Below are 20,761 nucleotides of genomic sequence, written 5' to 3'. Positions count from 1 at the left end.
TGATTTATTTGTAGCTGATCTCTCTGCAGGTTGATTTGTTTTAGCTGAACTCTCTACAGGGTGATATACTTGTAGCTGAACTCCTTACATTGTGTATAGTTTCTAGCTGATCTCTCTACAGGGTGATTTGTTTGTAGCTGATCTCTCTACAAGTTGATTTGTGTGTAGCTGATCTTTCAACTGGTTGATTTGTTTGTAGCCGATCTCTCTACAGGGTAATTTGTTTGTAGCTGAACTCTGTACAAGGTGCTTTTTTGTAGGTGATCTCACTGCTGGTTGATTTGTTTGTAGCTGAACTTACTAAAGGGTGATTTGCTTGTAGCTGAACTCCTTACATTGTGTCCAATTTCTAGCTAATCTCTCTACAGAGTGATTTGTTTGTAGCTGAACTCTCTATAAGGTGATTTGTTTGCAGCTGAACTCTCTACATGGTGGTTTCTTTGTTGCTGAACTCTCTACAGGGTGTTTTGCTTGTAGCTGAACTCTCTGCAGGGTGATTTGTTTCTAGCTTATCTCTCTACAGGTTGATTTGTTTGTTGCTGATCGCTCTAAAGGTTGATTTGTTTGTAGCTGAACTCTCTGCAAAATGTTTTGTTTGTAGTTGATCTCTCTACAAGGTGATTTTTTGTAGCTGATTTGTTTCTAGCTGATATCTCTACAGGGTGATTTTTTGTAGCTGACCTCTCTTCAGGGTGATTTGTTTCTAGCTAATCACTCTACAGGTTAGTTTGTTTGTAGCTGAACTCTCTACACGGTGATTTGCTTGTAGCTGAACTCCTTACATTGTGTCTAGTTTCTAGCTGATCTCTCTACAGGGTGATTTGTTTGTAGCTGATCTCTCTACAAGTTGAATTGTGTGTAGCTGATCTCTCTTCAGGTTGATTTGTTTGTAGCCGATCTCTCTACAAGGTAATTTATTTGTAGCTGAACTGTCTAAAAGGTGATTTGTTTGTAGCTGATCTCTCTGCAGGTTGATTTGTTTTAGCTGAACTCTCTACAGGGTGATTTATTTGTAGCTGAACTCCTTACATTGTGTGTAGTTTCTAGCTGATCTCTCTACAGGCTGATTTGTTTGTAATTGATCTCTCTACAAGTTGATTTGTGTGTAGCTGATCTCTCTGCAGGTTGATTTGTTTGTAGCCGATCTCTCTATAGGGTAATTTGTTGGTAGCTGAACTCTCTATAAGGTAATTTGTTTGTAGTTGATCTCTCTGCAGGTTGATTTGTTTTAGCTGAACTCTCTACAGGCTGATTTGTTTGTAGCCGATCTCTCTACAGGGTAATTTGTTTGTAGCTGAACTCTCTACAAGTTGATTTGTGTGTAGCTGATCTCTCTGCAGGTTGATTTGTTTGTAGCCGATCTCTCTACAGGGAAATTTGTTTGTAGCTGATCTCTCTACAGGGTGATTTATTTGTAGCTGACCTCTCTTCAGGGTGATTTGTTTCTAGCTGATTGCTCTGCAGGTTTATTTGCTTGTAGATGAACTCTCTACAGGGTAACTTGCTTGTAGCTGAACTCCTTACTTTGTGTCTAGTTTGTAGCTGATCTCTCTACAGGGTGATTTGTTTGTAGCTGAACTCCTTACATTGTGTGTAGTTTCTAGCTGATCTCTCTACAGGGTGATTTGTTTGTAGCTGATCTCTATACAAGTTGATTGTGTGTAGCTGATCTCTCTGCAGGGTGATTTGTTTGTAGCCGATCTCTCTACAAGGTAATTTGTTTGTAGATGAACTATCTATAAGGTGATTTGTATGTAGCTAATCTCTCTGCAGATTGATTTGTTTTAGCTGAACTCTGTTTTGTTTTTAGCTTATCTCTGTACAGGTTGATTTGTGTGTAACTGATCTCTCTACAAGCTGATTTGTTTGTAGCTGATCACTCTGCAGGTTGATTTGTTCTAGATGATCTCTCTGCAGGTTGATTTGTTTGTTGCTGATCGCTCTAAAGGTTGATTTGTTTGTAGCTGAACTCTCTGCAAAGTGTTTTGTTTGTAGTTGATCTCTCTACAAGGTGATTTTTTGTAGCTGACCTCTCTTCAGGATGATTTGTTTCTAGCTGATATCTCTACAGGGTGATTTTTGTAGCTGACCTCTCTTCAGGGTGATTTGTTTCTAGCTGATCGCTCTACAGGTTGATTTGTTTTAGCTGAACTCTCTACAGGGTGATTTATTTGTACTACTGAACTCCTTACATTGTGTGTAGTTTCTAGCTGATCTCTCTACAGGGTGATTTGTTTGTAGCTGATCTCTCTAAAAGTTGATTTGTGTGTAGCTGATCTCTCTTCAGGTTGATTTGTTTGTAGCCGATCTCTCTACAGGTAATCTGTTTGTAGCTGAACTCTCTATAAGGTGATTTGTTTGTAGCTGATCTCTCTGCAGGTTGATTTGTTTTAGCTGAACTCTCTACAGGGTGATTGCTTGTAGCTGAACTCCTTACATTGTGTCTAGTTTCTAGCTGATGTCTCTTCAGGGTGATTTGTTTCTAGCTGATCTCTCTACAGGTAGATTTGTGTTGATTTGTTCATTGCTGATCGCTCTAAAGGTTGATTTGTTGCAGTTGAACACCCTGCAAAGTGTTTTGTTTGTAGCTGATCACTCTAAAGGGTAATTTGTTTGTAGCTGAACTCTCTCCACAGTGACTTGTGTGTAGCTGAATTCTGTGTAACTGAATTCTCTAGAGAGTGACTTAATTGTAGCTGAATTCTCTACACAGTGCATGACTTGTTTATAGCTGAATTTTCTTCAGTGTGACTTGTAATGTTCTGAATCTCTATAGTGATATATTTGCTTAACTCTCCTCATGGTGACTGTCTTCTTGCTGAACTGTCTATAAGATTAACTGTTTGCAGCTGAACTCCCTACAGAATAACTTGTGATGTAATAAAATTCTATAATGGAGTAAATAAATTAGCCGAATGCTCTATTAGGGTGACTGTTCTATTAGAGTATCTCGATCTCGCATTTGCTACACGGAGTTGGCTTTCGAATCATAACTCAGTGGTTTGTAATCCGATTCTTCTGTACTACTGCAAGGACTTTCTATGAAGATTATTCCAGCTATACACCGATTTTCAGCTCATTGCTCTAAGCGGTTTGCCTAGTAGGCGTGAAAACTAATACTTTTTTATTCATAAAAATCGATCGCGTAATTGTGACACAGGTTGGGTTTTGTGTCATATCTCCGTGGCCTTTATCTCGATTCCTTTCAAACCACCAAAAGGCACTCCTACGATGGTTACTCCATCTACATAGCAATTTTCAACTCATTCCATGAAGCGGTTTACCCTGTAGGCGTGACAACAAATCGATCTTGTTTTACGCGAATAATCGGTCATAACTCCTGAACCATTCATCGGATTTGTACCAAATTTGATGCTTGGATTCGCCTTTGGACTCCCTTTCTGTGTGCCAAATTTCAAGGCGATCGGAGTACGCGTTTGCTTGTTACAGCAATTTTTGCAAGTGTGCGAAAAGACGAAGAAGAAGAAAAAAAAACGAAGAAAAAAAAACGAAACTTTGGCAGCTCGTATCTCGGAAATGGCTGGAGCGATTTCCTTCAGATTTGGAATATAGACTCCCTTGGCTGGCGGGCAACTGTGTAGCAAATTTGGTTCTAATCAGATAAGTGATCACCGAGATACAAAGGTGTGAAAATGACGTTTTCGTTCTTCCTGTCAATATACTCACGGTGTGGCGCGCCGGCTTCTTGGGCCGCACGACACACTACCGTGTGTCTTGATCACGGTGTGGCGCGCCGGCTTCTTGGGCCGCACGACACACTACCGTGTGTCTTGATATATATATATATATATATATATATATATATATAAGGATTTTAGCAACAAAAAAAACATGGGCAACAATGGCGGATCCAGGATGGGGCATTTGGGGCAAATTCCCCCCCCCCCCCCCCCCCTTCAAGAAATTGCATACAAGATCGAGATACTCTAATAGAGCAGTCAATTACTCTAATAAAGCAGTCACAATGTTCATGAGGCAGTGTAGCTTACCTATGAAGCTATAAATAGGATTTTATTTTACATAACAGACGTGATATAGATAACTAGCTATTATTGTCGTGACCTTTTTTTTTTTTTTGGTCTTCAACTGGTTTTCAGCAAGTTTTTTTGGTCTTCAACTGTTTTTCAGAAAGGTGCCCCCCCCCCCCCCCTCCCTTTCCAAACTCTGGATCCGCCCCTGGGCAATCCCTATTATGAACCCATGCATGCACTATTGATATTGAACTTTATGCAAACACTAACCCTCATCAAGTCATCATCATGATCTAGTATTGTAATGTGTCATGTACTTTTAAAAATGTATACTAGGAAAATTGTATAAAAGCTAAATGTGCAAAATGACATACAAACATAGAAAATTGCACTATACTTCACCTCCAGAGTGAGAAGACATCAATATTACTATGTATCAAATAATCGCAGGTCTCATTTTCGGTTCAATCAAACAGTAACTGCCACACAAAAATAATTTCCTTTGAAGGTATCTCTCCTCTAGTCCTGACCTGAAATCTCTTGAATTAAAAAAAAATATCCCAAACAACTTCATTTTGTATATAAACATGGAAAGTTATGAGATTTCAGTGAAGAATTTTTATGAGAGAAGCAATACCAGTTTGAGAAACAAAGTTTTCCACCATGAGCAGATATTTTGTTCATGAAACTGTCAGGAAGAACTAGTATTTTAATTATAATACAAAACTGTTCTAAGTTGCAATGTTTTATTGACCAAGGCCACCAAATATCAGCACCTCCTAAATAAAATTGATACCTTAGTGTCTCACTAATATTGACATTCTTCATAAAGTATGTATAGCAGTGGATGAGAAATGGAAAGTTGGATAGCATCAATGGTTGTTCATTTACAACACACTTGGTGCACTGACCATAACATTTCGATTCCAATGATTCAACTTTAAACACTTCTGGTGTAGACCGGTAATAATCTGCTTAGTTTGATCATCTTCAAAACATAGCAGACAAAAGGGGGGGGGGGGGGGGGCTATAAAGCCCCCCCCCCTAGATCCGCCCCTGCATGCGGCTTTGTACAAGAGCACCTGCTTTCCTGGGTTTGTAGCCTAATGGTATGTGTTTGGAGCATTGTATTTGCTTTCAGCCTCTAGGATGAAATTGACACATCTCTAAGTCATCACATGATATTGTGAGCACCTAGATGGCTTATATCAAGAATATTCCATAGTCCAGTTTACATGTTGCAAATTCACAGCAATAAAAGAATAACTTTCAACACAGTGGCTTCCGAGTTAAGTACATTTAGCTAGCTGGTGAAATAAGACTCGTGCACACATTTACTGCAGGTCTAGCTATATAGATTAGCTCGTGATGCACAACATGTTTTAAATACTATATTGATGCCCATATTAAGATGGTCATGTGTATATGTGTCGCATGGTAAAGGTGGCCTACCTGCCCAATGTATGGGCGTGGGGGCTGTTGCAACTTGCTGTGTCTGCCTATAATAATGTGCAGATACAGCAGTCTATTCTGGATATCAAGACGAAGTCTCAAGGTTCTTCTGTTTCCTAGGTTGGCAGGCCTGTAATCTGTACCGCTTATTGTAAGCGCACGCCTCTAGCCAATTGACTATGCGCTTAAAATAGATATGTTACGTATGTGTGATACCCACGCCCGTGTATTCCAATTCTATATATGGTATAATACTAATTAAGTTCTCCTTTGTCATCAGGTACCGTCTATTGATTGATCACGTACGTACTTGACGCAAGACTTATACAGTTGGCCGGATTATCGGCAGATGAATGGCTGAGGAATACAAGAATCCCGGCGGTAAGTTGTGAAATAAATTAGCACTAGTAGATGGACTCTCCGTGGTCGTGGTTGTGTACCCTTGAAATAATTTTATTGGTAGATAGTATTAAGGAACTTTTATACCCGCTATATGTAGCTAGCTGCGTAACTTGTCAAATTCATCGCAAAAATTAGATTACGCGTAAATCATACATGGGCGCAGCCAGGAAATTTGGGAAATTTACAGGGTAAAATTCCACTACAGCCAGTTTAAAGTAGTGCATACACGAAATCAGTAACATTAAAATTAGCTCTTCTGTGTGCATCTAAAACCATAGATTATTGACAGAATCTATATGCTATAACCTACACTGCTGTTCACATTGAAACTAGCCATTGGGATTGTGCACCTAATAAAATTTACTGATTTTAGCGGAATTCCGCATTTCTACCGACTTGGTAAGGTCAAAAACGCATAAGACCCACTAAAAGTCGGATTAGGGAATATGGTGTCTGTTTATATAGGCCTACAGAAACTAGAACAAAGCCATTCTAAACTAAGTTACTCACACGGCACTATTCTCGAAGTGGCTCTCCTAAACTTTTGTCTTTAAATTGAATGGCCCGCTCAAGGGCAACAACTCTTTGTACAATTCCCTCGAGTTACTGAAGTATTATTCATGTACACTATTTTTTGTGTTTAGACTAATTAGTTTAAGGTGAATTCCCATAGTCTTGGTAACAGGTGAATCCCACAATACATTACACGCTGGGCAAAATGACAAACTGGGGTCAGAAACTGTGCTGGGCCCACATCCACTGCAATTACAGCCATGAAAATAAGGTGGAGTATTGTATGTGAGTAATTAGCAGACCGTTTTTTGTGGGTACCACCATGTAATGTTGTGGGCACTTTGAAAATACATGAAAATCACTGTGTTTTTACACCAATTTAAGCATTTTATGTACGTAGTTTTGGAGGCGTGTCCCTTTCAATATTACTGTACTGATTATTAACCAAATAAATTTTGCAGCTTATGAACACTATAACAATATAATTCTACTATATTATTAATGAAACTAGCTAATCTTCACTTCCGGATAGCATACTTTAATCTTCTAGCACACCGCCCTAGAGCTTTGCTGGTAAAGTGTTATTCTGAGTAGAAACTTTAACATCACTCTTGGCTCTTCTCTCAACTTGCCACTATTCTGGCTTGTACTCCAATACATTCGAGACATCATGTCCTCACCTCATGGCACTAAACATCCTCTGCTAAATATTGCACTAAACAGACATTCACAGTATAAATATATTATATTCAATGCTTTATACTAAACTGACACGTGTATATCACAATTACTGCAGCCGCTGCTCTTCAACTAATCTCTATCATTTTATCAGATCTCCGCCATTTCCACCAGGTATCACATGCACAATTGCTCACATGATACACCCTATGGAAGTGCTTCGTTTCATCGTTAATGATTCACCTTTAGTATAATTTAATTCTCAGCATGCATATACGTACCTACTGGAAAATTCCAAGGCTGAAAGTTTAATATGATTTTTAATTTTATCACTACAAAGGATAGTTCACCCGAACCCTCCCCCCTGCTTACATCCCTAAACTCCTTAACACATTTTAATTTTCTGCTTAGCTACATAGCTAACACAGATGGATTTAACCTTCAGCTTTGATGCGCTATCATCACCATATCAAAAACTTTAATGCATTTACCGTACATTTACTTTTTTATGAATTAAATAATATGGAAATTAACACCATCTTTCAAACAATGCATCATAACTTTTGCCTACTTCAGTTTATGGAGATAGGGTTACATTAAATTGCACATCGGGTGATATGTAAGATTTTGTACAGCGACTGATGGAAAAGAGAGGAGAGAGCCTTGTATGGCGAATTTACGCATCCAGGTATGACATAGTACTGTGAAAAAACCTTGTTTTTTCCGTATGTTTTGTGATGCATCTTTGTAAAATGGCCAGTTAAGCCATTAGCTTGGGTGGATTTTTAATCAGTACGATTCAATGGCCACGTTTAGTGAATTTGGGTAAGGGCAACCCAGTGCATTTTTGAGGTTTGTGCCCTGAGTAATGAATTTCACCTGTATGGAGCATACATTGTAGTGGAGTCAACTGTAAATAGCTGCCACTATGAAAGTGTGATGCTATTGTATTGAGAAATTCAAGGGCTTTGTTCTTATGTGTGGTTTGTTGGGAAAATTATGGATTCTGATGTATATAATGCAAATAGCTACATGTATTTTCCATTGGGCAAGAGACAACATCTGTTGGTAATATTTTTTAACTGATCGATAAGACCAAGCTAAAACTGCAAAAAGGACATGAAGTAGTTTTTAGGCTGTTTTAATGTATAAGGCTGTTTTAAGAACTGAGGTCAAAATTTAATGCTTTGTAAAATTTTCCCATTTCTGATAGCCTTTTTTGATATGAATTCAACTGGGATGTGCATATACTCATTGCAAATAACCACCAGAGGGTTGTTTTGAGTTGGAGGATGCTTTTTAAGGTAGTTTTTAGGCATGCATTCTATTAGGATTTCTGCAAAAAATAACACAGGAGATCCAATCTCTATTATGAACCCACTATCTTGGTTCACGATAACACAGGATCAATTATTGTTGCCTCACTTGCGTGAAATGTAATACCTCGTTCACACGAGCACGCTTACCTGGTTCGGCTTGGTTTGGCTTGGATCGGTTCGTTAAAAATTGGCGTGTGAACAGGGGAAATACCAAACCGTTCCAAACCAAACTAGCCTGGCTACACAAACCAGGCTACTCGCTTTCGCACGGTTCGGTTTGGTTCGTTCAGTGCTGTATGAACAGCGAACCGTGCCACAAAGAGGGTTCAAGACACCAGCTGTTTCACACGTGCGCGAGTGTTCTTCTTTGTTAACGCACTTTGATTTAGCGACTACCACTCCTGATGGCATACTGGAGCAAAGAGGAGACCTTCAAGCTGATTAGCATATGGAGCGAAGAAAACATACAGGCCCAGTTAGAAGGATGCAAAAGAAACCGTCAAGTTTACACCAAAATATCGCATGAGCTATCTGCAGCTGGCTACAATCGCACTTATGAACAGTCCCGGGAGAAATTAAAGAAACTTAAGGCAGAACACAGGAAAATCAGTGACAAGAGAAAGCAGACAGGGGAGGGAAGGTATCCTGAATGGGATTACTTCGATGCCATGGACACTGTGCTAGGGCACAAGCCATCTACACAGCCTGCTGTAGTGGTTGACACTCTAGAGGATTCCCAAGTGCAGGATACTCAAGATGACGAGCAGACGCAACCAGAAATGGGAGCCACTCCTACTAATCTGGATAGTTCCGACAACACTGTTCCCAGTCCAACCAGCACCGATGTCACTGATGCTAGTGGTGATGTAGCAACCACTTCTCAGGAGCAAACAAAAGGGAGTGATGGAACGGCGATTGAGAAAGCAACAAGCAGAAAACGAAAGAAGGGAAAGGTAGATAAGGCAGGAGAAATGATGGATAAATTTATTGGAATGCAAGAAAAGAGTGATAAGATGTTTATGGAGCTTGAGATGAAGAGAGCCAGGCTGGAAGAGAAACAGATAGAGATGGATGCGCAATTGAGAAGGGAGGAGAGAGAGTTTCAGCTCCAAATGATGAACATGTTGACTCGCAACAGTCGTGGTATGTTGCCACCTGTTGCTCCATCATACCCCATGCATTCTACTTATGGGTATGATGGCTATGATCCAGACGCCACTCAAGATGGCTTGTAGGTGAACATACCAAACAGTAGTGATGACTTTGTTAGGTATCATGATTCATAATGTTTGTACATGCACATGTTGGTGAGTGTTGACAACAAATATATATGTGTATGTGCAACGCTAGTTACTTTGGAAATAACTAACTAGCGCATTTCTTATGATATGTGGTGACCCAGCTGAGGTGTCTCTGGTTGTCGCAGTTGGAGGTTGGTCATACTCACCTTCGCTAACGTGGAGCCAAGCATCATTGAAGTGCTCATGGTGAACCTCACATATATTGTGGAGTACACATGTCGCAGTAATTACGTGGGGAATATTATCCATGTTCATGTCATTCCTCTTTAGTACACGGCGCCATCATGCTTTGAGGCGTCCAAATGCATTTTCGACCACTATTCTGGCTCTGCATATCCTGTAATTATAGTTCCGCTGGTGTGCAGTCAAGTCAGAATTGTGTGCAAATGGTTTCATGAGCCATGACTTCATAGGATATGCAGAATCCCCTATCATGTACAGTGGAACATTCAATCCAGAAATAAGTACTGATTTATTTGGAATTAAGTTTCCATGTGTAATTTTTTGGTATAAATTAGAATGTGCAAAAACTCTAGCATCATGGACGCTTCCAGGCCAGCCTATGCAGATATCCCGAAAGCAATAGTTAGCATCAACAAGTCCCTGAACAATCATTGAATACCAGCCTTTCCGGTTATAATAGTCAGTGTGTTGTTCACTTGGAGCACAAATTGGGATGTGGCACCCATCAACAGTGCCAAAGCATTGGAGTACTCCCCATTTAGTTTTAAAATCATCCACCACACGATCCAAGTCATCACCAGATGGGAACTTTATGTACTCCTTCATAAGCACCTTCACAATAGCTCTGCATGTTTCGTGTACAATTTCACAAACAGTTGATCGACCAATGCCAAACAAATGAGCTATGGTACGATATTCTATTGGAGTAGCCAGACACCACAGGCAGACCGCCACTCTCCTTTGTACTGTCAGTGATCTCCGCATAACTGTGTCACTTCTCTCCAACTCTGTTGATAAGCGGTCACAAATATAAAGAAATGTTTCTTTACACATTCTGAAATTTTGTAGCCAGTCTTGGTGAGTAAAAGATCTCATTACCACATTATTCCACCATGTGTCAGACCTAGCCATATTATGTATGTAAATTTATATAATTATATATTGTGAACAGTGTTGGTGTACAATCTCTTTGAAACAAAATTACACACTGGGCACACATACAGAAAATAATTATTACTTCTACACACATATCATCAAAAATCAAGTTTCAAGTTGGTGACATTGCATTACTGTAGTACCTTGTAGGAACAACCCAGTACCGTCGTTCCACTGGTGGTGAAGACTGCAGGGTGATAGCGAGTGCTATTAGAGCACTGCGTTTCTTCGCTCGCTTGCGAAGAGCATCGATTCGTCTTCACGCTTCTTGAAGACGACGACGCCTTGTTTTCATTGCCTGTCGTCTTGCAGACAATATTCTGAGCCTCACAAGGATATAGCAACACAGGAAAGGGTCCATTGTAACGTGACGCACAATGATTTTTGCAAATGTTTTATAATACGCGCTTATAATTTCCAAACCGAACCGAACTATAGTAAGTCGTGTGAACCTGACGCATTTTGGGACCGTTCCGAGCCGAGTCGAACCAAACCAAGTAAGCGTGCTCGTGTGAACACAGTGTAAGTTTCAATACACGTCTCTTCTACCTGAGTGAAGTTTGCAATTAATACAACAATACCCATGGCTGCATGTTTAAGTCAAGGAAGTCACTATTATTGTTATAAAATTGCCTACTAATTATCCCTTGTGATTCCCAGGAGGGGGAAGTGGAGATTGTAATTAGATGCATACAATGTCTGCATGCATGATGATGGGTTGAAAATAGCTAGACAAGCCGAACCAATACTCTATCTATGATGGGGATTAGAGCTGGGTGATATCACAATTTCCTACCAATGATATATCACCACCTGAAACATCACGATATTACTAAATATCATGATATCCATACTGAGGTGATATAGCAAAAATATTTTTCTATAAGAAATACATAACCAGCACTTTTTGGGATATGTGACCGTCTCAGCAAAAACCCGACTTGTTCGCACAAGCATGCGTATTGAGAAAATTGACATTTAAAAATAATTCGTAAAATTACGCATGCTGAAAAAAATTTACGCAAGTTTTTATCGGGCCAGTACTCAAAGAAGGAAGACTTAAATCGATTAAAACTATATACCATCTTATTTGCCGGAGAGTTCAAAAATCTTTGTTTCGTTTCTCCAGCGCCAACGGTATGCGTGTCACATGCGTTTGTTTATGATTCAGTAAATGTAAACAAGATTGTCATCGTTTCTTCTACCAAACCGCCTTCATATCCATATGCTCAAGTATCTACAGGGCTAATACTATACCTTGGCTGATGTGCTGATTCATGGTGAACGTTTTAAGCCACATTGCAATGTTGTAGACTAATCCAATATAGTTGCTGTACAAATCGATTACCTTGCTCTTCCTACTGTCTATCACTATAATTCCAAAACTACACACCACAGAAGGCTGAAACTTTGGTGGTCTATTCCTTGGTCACTGCTGATATTGCTGAGTGAATAAAAAATTTTTCTTTAATGTGCGAACAAGTCGGGTTTTTGCTGAGACGGTCACATATAATTGACTGGTACTTCCATCAAAGAATTGCATTAATATATGTGACCAGATTTGCAAAAAGGTACCTTTTTCACACACAATATTTGACCCATTTTTTGAATGTTGAAACTTCATAACTTTTCGATCATTTCATATAATTGCTTGCAATTTTTCAAGAGTGTAGCTACAGTATCTGGCTGCAGTTTGAAACCAAGAGCAAGTTAATCAGTGTAAGGAGTCAAGTGTTACACCATTTTGTGTGCTGGTAAGTAAAATGTGTGGAAAAGGTACCTTTTCGCAAATCCGGTCACATATGTAAATATATAAATTATACTAAATACCTAAAATTACTGAAATACGATATGGCGATATTAAATTTGAAGATGATATCGGTGGTAAATATCCCAATATACAATAGTATGGGGATACTAAAAAGTATCATTAGGTTAAACATTTCTGGGGTTTGGTGTTACTGACTTCCACTATACAGCCACATCATCCCACAGCTCATATGTGACCTGCTGAGCGAAAACCCAACTTGTTTGCATTTTCCTCAGACTTCATTGTATGACTTTTTTGTTGTTGAGAGGGAAAAATCAATGGAATGTTAAAGTTTCAACCTTATTTGGTAAGAGCAGAATTACAACAAAGAGAGCAAAACAATCAATTTGTACAGTGCCTATATATATTACAGGTGCTCGTTTAATCAATCATAAGTGTCGAATGCAATGCACTACAGAGATAGGACTTGTGTCATTCTATTCACCATGGACTCATACTTTTTGGCCTAAATATACCCATGCCATCAAACAAGAAGGCTGTTATAGCTTTGAAATGGCAACAATAACGTTACGTTTTTCCGCAACATGAACAAACATGCGTAACTCATGTTTGCTTTATGGTACAGAAATGAAACAAATAGATTACATGAAAAGGCAAATCCATTGGTATGTTAGATATTTCAATTCATGTCTTCCTTTACTATTTACTGAAGTGATTAAAACATATGTAAAATTATTTATGTAGCACGTATTTTTTATCTATGGCATTTATCAATTATGCAAACAATTTGGGTTTTCATTCGGTGGGTCATGCACATATTGCCTGTTGTTAGCTCACAATTACATGACCACATCAAAACTATTGTACATCTTTGTCAACTGTAGTCGTACATGCATACAAAATTTTGGCTATGAGTTACTAGTGTAATTTGTCTTCTAATGTAATATAAAATATGGTGTTACACACCTCAGACCGTGAAACATTCAACTACCTTTGCAAACAAATAAGGCCATTGCAAACTACTGTAATGAGGAGACCTGTGTCAGTACCAAGCTATCACACTTTAGGTGTTTGCCACACTGTCAGAGTATCGTACAATAGCCCATCTCTTTAGAATAGCAAGATGTACAGTGTGTATTATTGTGGAAGAAACTTGAAAGGCTATTGTACTGAAGCTGGTACCATTGTACATCAGGTTCCATCTGGGGTAATCTAGTCACTATGGAAAGGAAATACAGACAAAAGCCATGATAGCTGGATGGCAAAGCCAAAGGGAAGCCATAGTGTGCTAGCATGAATTGATGCTTTAGATTTAAAGGAGGTATATAGTAACAAGCTTTAAAGGAGAAATGGGGTGTGCCACAATGTGCTGGTTCAGTTGATGGAACCCATATTCCAATCACATCATCTCTTATAAACCACACTGGGAGTGGTACTCTGTTGTTACACAAGCAGTTGTAGACCACAATGGTCTCTTCAGAGATATGTATGTTGGATGGCTGGGAAGCATGCACAATGCACAAGTCTTCATGGAATGAAATTTTCATGGTTGCAAACCAAAACAGGATTTTCAATTTATTTAATGGATCATGTGCCTCAAGTTTATTATAGTTTTTGTGATTGCAGAATTGCTTTGTATTTGGGCTCATGTTATACCGACTATGTGACATATATAACTCATAACTTTAAGCCAGGGTTTTGTCAAGCAGCGTGCTAACAGAGAGCTAAAAGTGATCTCGAGCACCAACCATACCCCATTTAAAAGTGCTCCCAGAGAAGGATTGTTCTTACATTTCCTCTCACAATTCACCGTCTCTTCAACTGGTCCATATATATGGTAACCCATGAATGCAGTTCCTGATTGTTTGTCAAAGTCATTACATGTTATGAAATTTTCGTGGATTTTATTTTCACTTTTGCTGTGTTTACTGCGAAATCTGTAAAATTACATAACGTGAAAATTTCCATGCATACAGTATATTTTTTAATTGGTAATTCAGCTAAAACACTACTGCCCTGGCTGTTAAAGCCATTTCCATTTTCTGTATCAATGCCAACTGATCACAAGATCATCTTGTAACCACTCACCACTGAAGGAATTATTGTGGATTTCACAAATATTATGCTATGTACAGCATGCTAAAATTACATCAAGAACATGCATGCAACCTCCTCCATAACTCTTCCAAAAGCTGTTTCTGTCCCCTTGACAATCTGTGATTGTATATGACTTTGATCAGCCTGATACGTAGCAAAGATGCTAATGCTCCAGCAAGTACAAGATCCAACAGTGTCCTACACTTCTAAGTGGCATACTTGAATAATATTCTTGATTGTTCATTTATTTCACTATGAGAGGTAACTTTTAATTTAGTGTTGACTTAAACAAACACTGTGTAATCATGATATATACAAGTTACATGTAGTATACATCAACTTTTAATGATGAAAGTAGTCATGATCAATTTCAACTGTTGTCCGAACCATAATAAAACTCAGTTGTGGGAGGTGAGGAGAATAGGGGATAACCGTGACCACAGCTATAACCACTACATGACTACTTATGGCCACTCTGTGATGCATTAAACAACTGCACCATCCTCAGTTCTCACTCTTCTCTTCCTGTACTGCTTCAACTTTCACTCTTCTTCCAGCTCCAGAAACATCCTATCGCTATTCTGCATTCTGTCAGTTGCTGATTTCACTATCTTTGCCATCTTGTCTTCTATTATTAATTTTCACCTTTGTTTCTCTTTCACTTTTTACTTGATTAAGACTTGCTAGTGGTATCTGAAGGTTGTGTATTGGCTGTCAAGTCATGATCACTAGTTGTCATTATATTATCATTACCTGCCTCGTCACTTATGATGCAATGGCCCTCTCCATTGCTATCATCATTACCACCTATCACTCCATGCTCCTCATCTATTATTGATACTGTAATCTATTAATTTTAGAGTTATCAAGGGTATCAAGAACTACTGGAGGGTGTGTAGCAGGCCTTGTGGCAAGAAATCTGTTCAAAAAATTTCTTTGGCCAGTCTCCTTGTGTTTGTTAGCAAGCTTTTTGTACTCTTGACAAAGCTTTTTTACTTTTGTATGACACTGTTCCCCTGTGTTTTTGTATTCCATAAATAGCCAAGTCTTCCGCCAGTTGTTCATAAATTAATGTATTTGTTTCTCTTGGTCCCCTCCAACTGTTCTTGTGTCCCTTCCTTGCTCCAAACTTAAATTAACCAAAATATTTCAGTGGTCTGTCCAGTTTGTATATGACATACCTCACTTGTGCGCAAACCCACCATTTTTCATGACAAATTATAAAATAATTTATAGTGATACAGGCATCGGTTATTGAAGTTTGAATCCACTCTGGACCTGCTCATATATACTCCTTTTAGCATTGATTTTTGATTTGATTTTTTGTTTAAACTCATGACGTTTGGCATAGCCGTTCTTCCACGTCAGTGTACACTGAAACACATACAAATACACAAATACAAAACTGAAAAACATACAAAACAGAGACAAATACAAAGCAACACAATTAAATAACACACACAAATTAACTATTATTAGTCATATAGTGAGTCTTCGTTAAAGTAACAAATTCTCCATCCTTGCGGGGCACTTCAAATGGTAACTTATTCCACCAGCATGGTTCATCACAGTTTGTTGCAAAGTGGTCATTGTTTATATACACTAGGAGATAATTCGATACACATCAAACTAAGAGGTCTAGTATAAACACACTGTAAATGCACAATCGCTGACTGCTTAACTTACTCATCAGAATTGCCAACAGTTTTTATGACTGGTATCTAGCTCAGTACAACATCTTCTTTGTGTTTTTAGTAAGGACACCAAGTGTGACAGCACCAACTGAGTCAATAATCATGTAATGTGGTATGGAAAGAACTGCATAATGGCTTGGCTCATAAGAATGTTTGATGCCTTATACTGTGTGCATGCATTCACAAATCAGGGTGTCAATAATCTATACACTACAGATTACAAAAATAATACAGTAAGTATCTAATGAACTAATACTGTGGTTAAATCTGCTGAACCTCTGTTACACAATTGTGTCTAGCAAGTTATAATCCATGAATGGATTTGGTAAAAGTGTATAAGCTAGGCATATTAAAATTTTTAAAGGGATTGCTGAAAGCAACTATAAAATATGAAGGGGTTGGTGGAGTAGATTGACAACGATCATAGGTTATATTACAGGTTTTTGCAATTGAATTCAATGACTTTGCAATTGAATTTGTCCCGTTTGCAATTGAGTTTGTCACTTTTGCAATTGAATTAGTCCCATTTGCAATTGAATTTGTCGGTTTTGCAACTGAATTCATCCAATTCGTTGGTTTTGCAATAGAATTTGTCGCTTTTGCAGTTAAATTCGTCCGTATCAAGAATGGCAGCTGGAGAAAACACGAAGACATGGTGTAGCAGCTGCTACAAGAACTTGTTCAAGTACAACAGTAGTAAACAATTCTTTATAAGGCAATAATTCTTCCTCTACAACCTATCCAGCAACATTCCAAACTCTACTGCCGATGGGTGTGGTCACTTGCGAGCAAACTAATTAACTTGTCAGACAGCTATCAGCTTCGAATACTACCAGCTCCAGTTGCCTTCTAGTGTCTCAAGTGTAACTCTCCATGGCGTTTGGAGAATCAAATGGAACTTATTGCAGGTTGATAAGAGCATGCACCCACTACCGAGTTATGGATCATCTTGTAAAAGTGTATAAGGGTTTACATGTTTATTAAACGAAAAGTCATTTACACAGCAAGTTTTGACATCATGTTTTATCGTGAGGGTAAAACTATTTCTGTGAAGTGTGAATAATCAGCCAAGAAACAATAAAAGTGATAACACTAGACATTTTCCTGATATGAAATGCAGTATTAAAGTGTAGTGTGTTCGTGTTTTGCTGTACTTGTGGCTCACGCATTGTGCATTTTATGAAAATTGTCCTATTATGCTAGCACAATGCTTGCCCAGCCTTCACCAGCATGCATAATTAGCACATGCCTAATTTGACTTGTGAACCCATGCATACCGCATCAAAAGAAAAGACGGTGCCAGAGATAATGTTTTCAACTGAACACATGCTCCAACTATCAATTTCTGACTCGAAAGTGAAGTGGCCATTATTCTTTGCTTTCAGCCTGTTTCATAGCGTTACAAATGAAAAACACTAGAAGAAGTGTCTCTGCAATCAATACAGTTACCACAAAAAATACAGACAATTCACACATCCCAACTATCAATTACTGACTTGAAAGTAATAATTTCCGTTCGCATAAGTACAGGACACACCCTCTTTCACCTTAATGCCATTTTAGTTGTTTTGCACTCGTATAACGAAAGGCATTCATAATATATATAACTCCTTTTGGGCACTGTTTGTCATTCTTGATTGGATTCCCCTTGGATTTGTACCACTTTAATCTTCACTTAAAAGGCGAATCTTTTGATCCAGATTTGGGGGTGATTTTTTATACTACTGAAACACCCCTTAAGCTGCCATTGCTACCAAAGGAAGCTATGAAACACTCTGAATCTCTCTGGACCTTCATAATGATAATGTTGACAGCCTTTCATGTGTACCATGTTAGATAATGCCCTGCCCTGTGGTTGCCAGACAGGTGAAATGTAAAAACCGAGGCCATTAAATTTTCAAATGCAAACTCCTCCTAGGATTTCCCTTGTATCACTTCAAACTCGCTACTAGGCCTGTGTCAAATATGCCAGAATAATAAAAAGTATAATATAGGTTGCAGTGCTATGCCAACACTCCCAGCGTAATGCTAGCATATTTGTGACCAGATCTGTGAAAAGGGGTCTCATTGCCTTTCCAAATTTCCACGTTTGACAAGTCATAACTCATCATGTGTTTAACTCATTGTCTTAAAATTACATCCAGGAATAGTGCTATGTTAGGAGTGTAAGATGACCAAATTTCAGGCTGGTACCTACACACAAGTCAAGATATGGATTGCCAAGTGCATGCATGCAATTGGAAAGGCTATAAGACCCCTTTTTGCAGATCCGGTCATATTTCGAGCTCAATTTCATGATATCGATACTCCCTAATACCACAGTCAGTGGAAACTGCAAACTACAATAGAGCACTTAAATGCATTGTACATATCGATACTCTCTAATAGAACAGTCACTTTGGAGTGAAATACTCTAATAGAGCATTCACTGATTAAAATGTTACAAGATAAATTATAAGAAATTTTGCTAACCTAGGAACATAATACAAACATAATTGGGAACACTGAAGAGCACAATAGGTGAAAATATTGGGAAATTCCTGAAAGCATTTTGGGCAAAATGTTGAGCATATTTGACTCACACTTAGTCGCTACACTTACTTCCTGTCCAAATCAATGTGTCAGAAGGTGGTTTTCTTGCTGGTTCACCTTTAGTTTAGGAGCATTTTTCTTACGAACTGCCATTTTAAGTTTACGGAATAGGTACATAGTATTCCGATACACAAGTGTTGCTAATGAAAGACATATGATGTCATCATCTAGCTATCTAAAAGCTTAAAATAAAATAGGATCAATCACTTTTTCACTTTTTAGCCAATCACATCAGAGAATTTGATGGTGCGTGTGATATCATCCAGCAGTCACACCCACCAGTATAAAAGGAGAGTTCTGGAGTGGGTATGTACCTTCTGTTACTTACCACAAGCAAGATAAGTACTTCTAGACAATATTCTACAATATGCGCCTCTGCCTGACAGAAGACAAGCTGCAGGTTACATTTAATTACTCTAATAGAATACACAACCTTACCAGGCACTGAGTCATGGCAGAGGAGGTTGGACATGCTGTAAGTGCCATTAAAATAATTTACACAAAGGTCAATTTTTGGAGTGGAGTGAACAGTATTGTATAAAGCTGCAAGACATCGTCATTTCTGTTTATGATTACGTGCACGATCAGTCTGATGAAGTTAAAGTGCTCTGGTATTTCACCAAAACCAAGCCGCTTTTGCAAAACAAAGTATATTTCCTTAAAGCTTACGTAAAGAGTGATCTGAACAGTAAGTTTACCCCAGTCTACCCCACTGTTTGCTTATTTTGTAATGCGACTATTGAAGGTCACGTGAAACACCAAATAAAACAATGCAATTAAAGGCAATAATTTTACGTGGAGCTTATAGCATGTCCAAGGGAGTTGTGGAATTGCTGTAACAGTTTTCAGTGTCCAGCAAGATACATTCCCACCCCCTGGACAGCTGAAATTGACTCCACTTTTTTCGTTGCTTTCACTACTGTAATGGAATGTACCTCTACTCTTCTATAACACACATGAGTGACCAAATACTCTAACTGAACAACCATTCTTCATGTGAAGGATACTCTTAGGCTATGCTGATACCTTTTCTCTGAAAGTAACAGACAAAAACAACTTTTCTCAATCTACACATCTACACATTCATTTTGCTGCTTGAACAGCCTGTCAGTGCTATGTAATGTCTGGTTTACCTTTGCTGAGAGTGTGCACATTTTAAAAACTCACTAATTAAAGGGCGTGGCAACTAGTTGTTATCCCTCTAGGTGAAGGTTAATGACTTGCTAGTGAAATGGCTACCATGCCCTTTAATTAGTAAGTTTTTGTAATCGCACGCGCTTACGAGAAATGACATTGCTCTTGGGTGGTACAGTATATCATAGACTATAAATTATACACACTTTTGCTATGCAGTAAGTAAGTAAACACTGCAGTGCCCTACGTACTGTAAGTTCAATTAACATTATCACGACTGTGACTTAAGTCACTCATTTTTGATGTGCCAGGTCACTATCATGTGATGTTAGTGTGCAAATACCATTGCAGAAATCATGCGTGCACATGGAATATTGTACAATTCATACAATGTAGTTGCTGCGGTTAATAAAAAGGCATGTTGTGGGCCAACGCAATGTCAAACAGAGAAGAAATCAAGCCTATAACATTAATCACAGCCATGTTATGCTTGGCTGAAGGTATCAGGTGGTTACTCATTTAAAATCATTTACAAAAAATTTATAGAAACTTGTTAGAAAAAGTTTGAGTCACGTTATGCCTAACCAATACTGCCAAGCTGTCATGAAGAAAAAGTGAGGCTGGTTTTTTTGGGTGACACTTTTAAGGCAACCTTCATGATCCCTACTATACAGTGCTACCATACTGTATAATAATG

At 38.5% G+C, this 20,761-nt stretch overlaps 1 protein-coding gene across 1 annotated transcript; it reads left to right on the top strand.

Annotated features, from left to right (window-relative positions):
* The first annotated feature begins 8,760 nt into the window (after nucleotides 1-8,760).
* LOC136255207 (uncharacterized) lies at nucleotides 8,761-9,591 on the top strand. The gene has a single exon (XM_066047930.1). The coding sequence runs from the start codon at nucleotides 8,761-8,763 to the stop codon at nucleotides 9,589-9,591; it is 831 nt and encodes a 276-aa protein (XP_065904002.1).
* Nucleotides 9,592-20,761: the final 11,170 nt, after the last annotated feature.

The sequence above is a fragment of the Dysidea avara genome, chromosome 5 (assembly GCF_963678975.1).
Source record: "Dysidea avara chromosome 5, odDysAvar1.4, whole genome shotgun sequence".
NCBI classification, from domain to species: Eukaryota; Metazoa; Porifera; class Demospongiae; order Dictyoceratida; family Dysideidae; genus Dysidea; species Dysidea avara.
This window is presented reverse-complemented; position numbering and strand designations above follow the sequence as displayed.